General features: G+C 41.0%; 1 protein-coding gene across 1 annotated transcript; it reads left to right on the top strand.

Moving 5' to 3' along the window:
• Positions 1–7,792: 7,792 nt before the first annotated feature.
• On the top strand, positions 7,793–8,926 carry LOC137988960 (uncharacterized). Its single transcript, XM_068834890.1, has 2 exons — positions 7,793–8,173; positions 8,246–8,926. Exons 1-2 carry the CDS (start codon positions 7,793–7,795, stop codon positions 8,924–8,926), a joined length of 1,062 nt encoding a protein of 353 aa, XP_068690991.1.
• The last annotated feature ends 1,074 nt before the right edge of the window (positions 8,927–10,000 follow it).

Raw genomic sequence — 10,000 nt, 5'->3', positions numbered from 1 at the left:
CAATTGGAGAGCTAATGGTTCCAACATTTTATTTTACGAACGAGAAGAAATTTTCCCGTCAACTTCGTTGTATTATGAAGTCAGCGCTACAAAATGAACATTGGCTACGGGCAAAGATTCATCAATTATTTGTTAGCGAGTGGAAGAGTGACTATTTCTCACATGCAAGATGGAACAGCAATGACACGTTCACTTTCAAGCAGTAAAAAAAAAAGCATTATATTTTTATCTTCGTATTTACAAGCAAATTAGAGTATTTACAAACAATGCGAACAAAGCCTATGTATAAATTAATTAAACCCTATTCAAAAACACACTACAATGCCTTTTCAATTCAGCGAAAGGAATGAAACATGAAGAAGCAAAGGTTACTTGAAAAACTCTTCACATAGTTAGAGATAATTGTCAAAGAGTTTTTCAATTAACCTTTGACAGTGATCACATTCTTCATGATTATCACTGTCTCCATTTTCATCCACGTTCCGGCATGCAAATATACACTGAATTGCAAAGGCAAAGTCGTGTTGTTGAATAGGGTTTAACCCTTTATTAAAATAAATACAGACTATACAATTTTCATCGTATTCCCTCTCAGGATGATTCTCCTCACAAAGCTGTAAGTGAGAGAGCAAAGAGAAAGCCGAATTTAGTGAAAGAACAATTAAGGATAACAAAAGAGACCCATTTCTTTGTATATTGAATGAAGAAATCGACTTCTAAATCTTACCGTTGCAATGCGGGCCATAAATTCTGTGTCAGCCGCTTGTGCTTCCGCGTGTGGCTGTTGAAACGCTTTCCTGCACATAGCGCATTTTCCACTGGACGGGATTAGCGTCCTCACCCATCTGAATAAAAATTAAAAAAAAAAATTGAACACACAACTCAGGGAATTCAAAATACTACAGCGATTCCCGTTAACAACTATATTTCACATAGAGCATTTTTCACTGGACAGGAATAGCGTCCTCACCCATCTGAATAAAAATTTAAAAAAAAAATGAACACACAACTCAGGGAACTCAAAATACTACAGCGATTCTCGTTAACAACTATATTTCACATAGAGCATTTTTCACTGGACAGGAATAGCGTCCTCATGCATCTGAATAAAAAAAAAAAAAATGAACACGCAACTCAGGGAACTCAAAATACTACAGCGATTCCCGTTAACAACTATATTTCACATAGAGCATTTTTCACTGGACAGGAATAGCGTCCTCATGCATCTGAATAAAAAAAAAATGAACACGCAACACAGGGCACTCAAAATACTTCAGCGATTCCTGTTAAAAAACCTATTTCTTACCTCTCCAAACACCTTTTGTGGACATAGTTGCCGCAGCATTCTGTCCGTTGGAGGTTTATGTCTTCCTCGTGACATATAAAACAAAGTCGCAATATCTGTGTTATAAATAAGGAAAAAAAAAAGAATTGTTTGAGGATTTTGTTTGTAGTAACGCAGAATAGTTTACCAACGCATGATGTAAACACTATGTATGGAACGTTTGGTCGCTAGGTTGGGAAGCTTTTGAAACACTAGGTAGTGCATTCGAAATCCTCTTTGAAAGCAGAGAAACTACTGCAATTTGAAAAAAAAAAAAAAAAAACATCACTGGAATTTCGTATACTTACAACGTTCACAATAACTTGCGTTATCTCCAAATCCATTTCATTCTTGCGCTCCATGTTGCTTTTTCCTCTGTCTTTTTCTCCGCGATCTTAATACTTTCACAGCTTTTGCGTTTTTTTGATGATTTCACCATACTACTTTACCACGTTTTTTAGTTTGCTTTCCATTGGTTGAAATTCCCAAAAACCGATTAACCACAATCGCCAATCAGAGTCGATTCCAAAGTTTCATTCTATCGTTTTCTCGGGGGGTCGCAGCCTGATCACCAATCAGTAGTGAGTATTGTTTCTTGCATACAAATTGATCCGATTTCGAGCAAAGGTCGCAGCCCGTACCTTTCGTACTCTGAACACGCAACAAAAACAAAACAAGTTTGTCAAGTTAAAAAACAATGAAGGTGATGGAACAGATTTTATTGGTTGGTTTCGATCCTAACGTTTTCTGAGAGGTCCACAAGTTGTTCATAAAAAGAGAGAATCATGCTGTGTGTGTATTATACAGCGAAAGCTCAGACTAGTGAGAAGATGTCAAAGCAAGTACGATTCAACGATAAAGTTTCCCAAGCTGTGTTTAATACGAGTAAAGGGACTAAACGTTGCATTGACAATGTGGAAACATGTCCGTTAGCTGAAGAGGATGAAGTTCTTGCACGCAATTCTGAATTCCAGCTACTTCAACGTGAGCAGAAGAAAGCCTTGCATGAACACCATATAAATAAGAGAAAGATCAGTCGGCTACATATGCGTGATGACATCCTAGAAGTATTCTGGGCTACTTACGAGGAGGAAGCGTGGCAGAGGCTGGTTCACATAGTTGATAATCCAATTACTACCGAACATGTGAATGCCTTTGCCGAGGAAGCCATTACCTCCGTGAATAAAAATGAAATCGTGAAAAGATGGCGGGAACAATTGATGGTTCTAATGCCTATTGTTGAGCAACATCACATGGTACCATTTCACGACAGATTTCTAAACACTCAGTTTAAAGAAGAAGAAAACATCCAGAAAATGAAAGAAAGGTTGATTGCACGAGCTGAGAGCTCTAATCATTGGCTGAATGAACTTGTACAGGAATTAACACGCTCTCCTGATACTGAGATCTTAGACCATTCACCACTAATTTCCGATGATCCTATGACACCCGAATATAATTTTGATATGATTTGCGAGGCCTTGTCAGAACTGGAATCCCTTCATCCTGAACTTTTTGAAAATCTCCCACAGTCTGAAGAAGTAACAGAGCATAACTTAATGTCAATAGACAATGAATTAACGGATGAAGAACTGTTAGAATCTTTGGAACAGTGTGAGGAGGAGATGAAAGCCGCTTTCAATTCCTACGATTATTTGTTGGAAAACGAAGTAAGCGCATTTCCCTTACATCGATAAAGGTATTATCTGTTCTAATTTCCTCTTGTTAATATGTAATAACGTTATTGCTCTATTTTTTTACAAGTAAACCAGTTTATTATCATGTCATAACGTATCTTCTCTATTTTTCTACAAGCAAACCCGATGATTGGTATATTACACCTCCCCTTTTTTAAGTTAATAAGTACACACCATTTTTACTTTACCAGGGGTCACCCATCTTTATTTGCTTTTGTGAGTTTTCATACAGTTTAACTTTTTTGTGTGTAGTTGGAAGATGCAGAATGTTTGCTTGCTGAGGAGCAGGTTGGGGGTGGACAGAGATTATGGAGCTCTGACAAGCATTACACTCTCCGCCAAATCGCCTCAAGAAACGTTCGCAAATTTAATACCACCGCCACAGACTATCTGCTTTCCTTAAACGTACAATCCGAAGAACAACCGTTATTGGAACAGCTTGGTAACATTTTTGATTCCCTGGTAGACGAAATGACTACCGGTATGGCTGATAATGATCTTGTACGTTTTGTTCTTCAAAGCCGATCGCTCGACTACCCTATTTCCCTCCCCTTCATGCCTCGCCATGAACTGAATGCAGAGAGGATTATGGGTGAGGTGCAGCGTGTCTTACAATCCAACGAACAGATCAGCCTTCAAGAGGGGATACAAGTTCACCTAGTTCATGTCGGTATGCCTCAAGGGGGTGTGGCCTCGCGTAAGAGGAAACATTATGGTTTTAAATTGTCCAAGTTCCTAGACAGCAAGCAATCTGTCCTTCGTATAAAAAACAAAGATTCTCTATGTCTCGCTCGCGCGTTAGTGACCGATATTGCTCGGCAAGAACACCATCCTGATTGGAACACCATACGAAAAGGGTGTACGCTTCAAGGGATCCTCGCACAAGACTTACACAAAAAGGCCTGTGTCCCCGAAGGTTTCTGTGGACTTCCCGAAGTCGCCAAATTCCAAACAGTGCTTGACGACTACCAAATCATCGTCCTGTCTGCGAAACATTTCAATGCCATTGTCTACGAAGGTCCGAGGCGAGAAAAACAAATTTATCTGTATCATCACAACAATCACTTTGACGTCATAACTTCTGTGTCCAGCTTTCTGGGGAAGGGTTATTGGTGCTTGGAATGCAAGAGAGGATACAATTCGAAAGAGAAACATCGTTGCAGTAAGGTATGCAAATGTTGTTTTACAGAGGGATGTCTGGGAATTACACAGAAAGCGCCCTGGCGAGAATGCGGTACCTGTCACAGAATGTTCGCTGGAAATGAATGCTATGCCAGTCACTGTCGACCCAACAGAGAAGGGCAGTCGGTGTGTCAAAAATTTTATAAATGCAAACAGTGCAACAAAGTCATGTCGCACCAAAAAAGAAAGCCAGAAGATCACATGTGTGGAGAAAAAATGTGTTGGAATTGTGAAGAATATATTGACCCAAATAAGCACCGATGTTATATGAAACCGATCCTCAATCAAGAAGAAGATTCAGGTGAAGCGCAGTCAAAACCGAACAAGAAGAAAAATGAAAAGAGAAAACGAAGACGGATTTCTGAGGAGATGCTTAGTCGTGAAGTTGAAGAAGAAGAAGAAGAAGAAGAAGAAGAAGACACGGATGGAGAGGAGAGTCAAGAATATTTATTTTTCGACATAGAATCACGTCAAGACGATGGGAGACATATTGCAAATTTGCTCATTGTACAAGATGAAACGGGGTTTGAGAGGGTGTTTAAAGGTGATGACTGTGTTAATCAATTCGGTGCGTGGTTGTTAGATGGAACCCACCAACACGCCATCGTCATTGCCCATAATCTGCGAGGATACGACGGATTTCTTCTATGCGAATATTTTTACAAAGAGTGTATCCTTCCAAGTCTTATCCTGAATGGTGCAAAAATCATGTCTATGGAACTAACAGAAGCCAAAATCAAGTTCCGGGATTCCCTCAATTTCCTCCCCATGCCACTTAAAGCATTACCGAAAACCTTTGGCCTGACAGAACTTAAGAAGGGGTATTTTCCACACTTCTTCAATCGAAAGGAAAATCAATGTTATGTTGGTCCTCTTCCACCCATTGAAAATTATGATCCAGATGCTATGAACACAAAAGAGAGACAGGAATTCCTGAGGTGGCATCAAGAATTAACGAAGGCAGAGTATGTCTTTAATTTTGAAACAGAAATAGAAGAATATTGTCGTAGTGATGTGGACATTCTGAGGCGGTGTTGCTTACAATTTAAACAGCTGATGGAAGAAGTCTGCAACCTAGATCCATTCAAACACTGCGTTACCATTGCAAGTGCATGTAACCGAGTGTTCCGACAAGAATTCCTTGAAGAAAACACTATCGGTCTCATTCCAGCTCAAGGTTATCAACCCACCCGAAAGTACTCTGTAATGGCCCTCCAATGGCTGTCGTGGATTCATCATCAGAAAGGTGACCGAATTCTGCACGCTCTGAATGGGGGTGAACAACGCATAGGAAATAGTTATGTTGACGGTTATGACCCAGCAAAAAAGACCATCTATGAGTTCATGGGGTGCCTGTGGCATGGCTGTCCTAAGTGTTATCTACCCGACACATTGAATCCCGTGAACGACACGCGTATGGAAGAGCTTCTTGAGGGTACCATTCGCAAAATTGAACGTTTCAAGAAGCTTGGATTCCAGGTAGAAGTGAAATGGGAATGCGAATTTAAACAAGAATTGACCACGAACCTAGAGATGAGGTCCTTCATTGAAAGCCTCAAGTTTGACACACCCTTAGAGCCTCGTCAGGCGTTCTTTGGAGGACGTACCAATGCTGTCTCCCTTTACAAACACGTGAACGAGAACGAGAAGATCCATTACGTTGACTTTACATCCTTATACCCATGGACAAACAAATACTGCGAAATTCCGATCCAGCATCCTGAAATTTTAACAAGTGAAGCTTTAATCAATCGTTCACCACGTGAATTCTTTGGGTTGATCAAGTGTGACATCCTTCCACCTACGTTTCTGTTTCATCCTGTGCTACCCTACCGTGCCAATGGAAAACTGATGTTTCCTCTTTGTAGAACATGTGCTGAAACCCTGCAACAAAGTCCTTGTGAACATAAAGAAGAAGAGCGCATTCTTTCTGGAACCTGGTGTTCCATTGAGATTGATAAGGCGTTGGAGTTGGGATATCACATGGTTCGAATGATAGAGGTATGGCATTTTCCTCAGAAATCGTCTAAACTTTTCACCGGGTACATCGATACATTCCTTAAAATCAAACAAGAGGCGAGCGGTTGGCCTTCCTGGTGTGAGACAGAAGCTCAAAAACAACAGTATATCACAGAGTATGAACAGAAAGAAGGCATCAAGTTGGAGTATGGAAATATTAAGAAGAACCCTGGATTACGCTCACTGGCGAAGTTGATGTTGAATTCATTTTGTAAGTATCATTTCCTTCAGTTTAAACATGACTTTTCCTGGTTTCAATAAACTAAACTATGATTATTTTTCTCTTCTTTCAAAGGGGGGAAATTTGGACAGCGTGATAACATGCCTCAAGTGGAGCTAGTCAAGGATCCAGAACGTTACTTTCGACTCCTCACCTGTCAGTCAACAAATGTTAAAAACATTCAGTTTGTCAATGATGAGTGCATAGAAGTTTATTATACTCACGGGGAAGGGTTCGTGTCAGGATCAGCCAAGACGAATGTTGTCATCGCAGCTTTCACTACCGCGCATGCAAGACTGAAACTCTATTCTGTGCTAGAATGTCTTCAAACAAGGGTTCTGTATTTTGACACAGATTCTATTATCTTTACAAGTGAACCCAATGATTGGATACCAGCCCTTGGTGACTATCTCGGTGAGTTAACTAACGAATTGGACGATAATGATTACATCACAACCTTTGTGTCCGGCGGTCCAAAGAATTATGCCTACCAAACCAAGAACGGTAAAACCACCTGCAAAGTGAGAGGATTCACGCTAAACTTCAGGGGAACGCAAAAACTGAATTTCTCAACCATGTGCGAACATGTCTGCAATCCTAATCAACAACCTATCTTCCTCGAGAATCCACATTTCATCAAACGAGATGCAAAAACGAAAACAATACACACTGTTAACTTAAAGAAAAAATACAAACTCGTGTATGACAAGAGAGTTGTTCACGGCTCCACAACATTACCTTATGGGTATCGTTAAATCCAGCATGATTGCCCATGATTGTATGTATGAGGCTGCATTCTGACATGCTTAATCTGTGGAGGATAGGGATGGCTATAAGGGGAGGTTTGGAGGCCATCTACCACTCATTTTGCACTGGACTGTGAATATGAACAGACTTCATTTTATTCTGGTGAGAGGTTGCGCTCAAACACTTGTACCACCTACCGTTTTGCCAATCGTTTCCTCTCGGATTTGGCCTGACATTTTGAAAGAAATAGGAACAATACATTGGGGTAGACTGATGAGCTTGTATGCCTATATGGCTCGAAGTAACGCACCTCTGAGAGAGCAATACACATTTCACCTAAGCTTATACAATACCTACCAATCACATTACCGTTCTTCATGGTGGATGGTTGGACACATTTTAAAATATCCGTGGTTATTGTTATGGGAAGGGATAAAAGACAGATGGATCAAGTTACATTTCTCATTTGTAACACAACCATGGGTAACGTTGCAAGTCGCCTTTGCACGAGTTCTACCCCTACTTTGGCTTTAAGTGATATATGCCAAAAGACGCGCTGCTTAGTTGCATGTTGCGGCAGTCAAGTACACATTGATTTAAGAGATGCCACAGGCGAATACCAAAAGCAAACCTACGAAGAACGTGAGGAAGAGGAGGAGCGAGAGCCAGAAGAACCGGCTTTTAGAGAAACTGTACTATGAACCAAACCGTGCGTCCGCGTTAGGAGGCGTAAAAAAGTTGTATCAAGCAGCAAAGAAGTATGGTATAACGCGTTCCCAGATTATCACTTGGCTGCAACAGCAACCTGGGTACACTTTACACAAACCTGCCCGAAGACGTTTTCGTCGCAACAAAGTTTATGTGAACGGTTTAGATGATCAATGGCAGGCTGATTTGGTGGATCTTCAAAGCCTGAGCCGTTGGAACCGTGGATACAAATACCTACTTACTTGCATTGACATTTTATCCAAGTATGCGTGGGTGGTTCCGTTAAAAACTAAGACAGGACCAGAGCTTGTGAAAGCTTTTGCGAAGATCTTTCAACAAGGTCGCAAGCCAGACAAGTTACAAACCGATGCGGGAACGGAATTTAAAAACAAGACTTTTCAGACATTTCTGAAACAGCATCATGTTCACCATTTTGTCACCTATAATGAAACCAAAGCTCAAGTCGTGGAACGGTTCAACCGCACCTTGAAACAAATTATGTGGCGAATGTTTACCTCAAGCAGTTCGTATCATTACCTGGACAGACTAAATGACCTCGTCAATGAGAACTACAACCAAACATTTCATCGCTCCATTAAAAAAAAACCCTCCGAAGTAACAGTGATGAATGCGCAGCAAGTGTGGCGCACCTTATATGGTAAACCCCTTTCTGCGGTTAAGTATAAATTCAAGGTTGGCGACCAAGTTAAAATCAGTAAGCACAAGCGCACATTTGAGAAATCATACCTACCTAACTGGAGCGAAGAAACCTTTGCAGTGGCGGAGAGACTAGCAAGGGATCCACCTGTATACAAATTAAAGGAACACGATGGGGAACTGATTAAAGGTACCTTTTACGAGACCGAGTTACAAAAAGTAATTGAACGAAAGGATCATTTGCTTCGCGTAGAAAAAGTTCTTCGCCGTAGAGGTAAAGGAGCACAAGCAGAAGTTCTGGTTCATTGGAAAGGTTGGCCGAAGAAATACGATAGTTGGATTCCTGTCCGTCAATTGGTGTCTCTAAAATGATTCAAGACAACGACTTTTATGTGACGCTTCCTAGCAATGCAAGCAGCAATTTATTCCCTTCCAATTCAAAATCACACTATCGCGTCGCATTACCCCGTCAAATTCACTTGAAAGAAGAAGAAGATTGGGAAGTTGGACTTCATAGTGTCATATACCCATCATCGTGGTTTGACATTTCCCGTGAATGCTTACATTTCCACATCATGCTCCGTAACTCGGATGATTTCAAATTGTACACATTACCAGAGGGGAAGTATCGTACCGCCCTGGAATTGATGGAAGGAGTATTGCAGTGTCTGGACGAGATTGATCCGTTACCTAGAAGTAAAGTGGAAGTGGATAATGAATGGAATGTTACCTTAAACTCCTATGATGAATGGATAGCGGTCACTGTCTCGGTAGCTCAAGCACTTGGATGGTTAACAAGCGAGAAAACAGTCAGACCTGGTGTGCAAATGAATACATTGCTTACCACAACCTATAAGCATGGTTACGAATGGTGTGTTATCCTTCCTCAGACATCTATTAACTTCCCGGGCAACTTTATCATACCATCATCTATCTCTCTCTGCCCGTGTAAACTCAAGTTAGTTCAAGTGTTAACGAATCTCGTAGAACCCTGGCAAGTGGGAGAACAACGCTTACCTCTTTTACATGAAATGGTTCCGCGTGGACAGTTTCGAGAAACAATATTAGAAGAGAGAGAGCAATGTCAGTACTTGCCTTTACGCACAAAGATTTTTCAAACCGTTGAAATCTATTTAACAAATGGTTGTGGTCAATTGCTCTCATTTTTGGACGGTATCGTGAACGTGGTACTGCACTTTCGTCGACGAGCACCATGACAAACAGTTTTTACATCGTTCTGACCAGCGAGGCCAGCAAGGATCAGTATCCTGGGAACAAGCCTGCTGATTTTACAATGCAATTGACAAGTCAACTGCACTTAAGTGACGACTGGGAAGTTGCCATGACGCGTATCATCTACCCACACTCTTGGCATAACGTGCGCGAACATCAACTCTCTTACACGTTGCTTTGCAAGACAGGCCCTGTCCCATGGACATTAACCAT

Source organism: Montipora foliosa, unplaced genomic scaffold (genome assembly GCF_036669935.1).
Source record: "Montipora foliosa isolate CH-2021 unplaced genomic scaffold, ASM3666993v2 scaffold_436, whole genome shotgun sequence".
Lineage (NCBI taxonomy): Eukaryota > Metazoa > Cnidaria > Anthozoa > Scleractinia > Acroporidae > Montipora > Montipora foliosa.
The sequence above is the reverse complement of the archived record's forward strand: the minus strand, read 5'-3'. Positions and strand labels throughout refer to the sequence as shown.

Bases quoted from the DNA above. Each gene is read 5' to 3' on its own strand.
- LOC137988960 (XM_068834890.1), top strand. From the start codon at position 7,793: ATGCCACAGGCGAATACCAAAAGCAAACCTACGAAGAACGTGAGGAAG. The intron at 8,174-8,245 runs GTTCCGTTAAAA...CAAGGTCGCAAG, and splicing joins TATCCAAGTATGCGTGGGTG to CCAGACAAGTTACAAACCGA.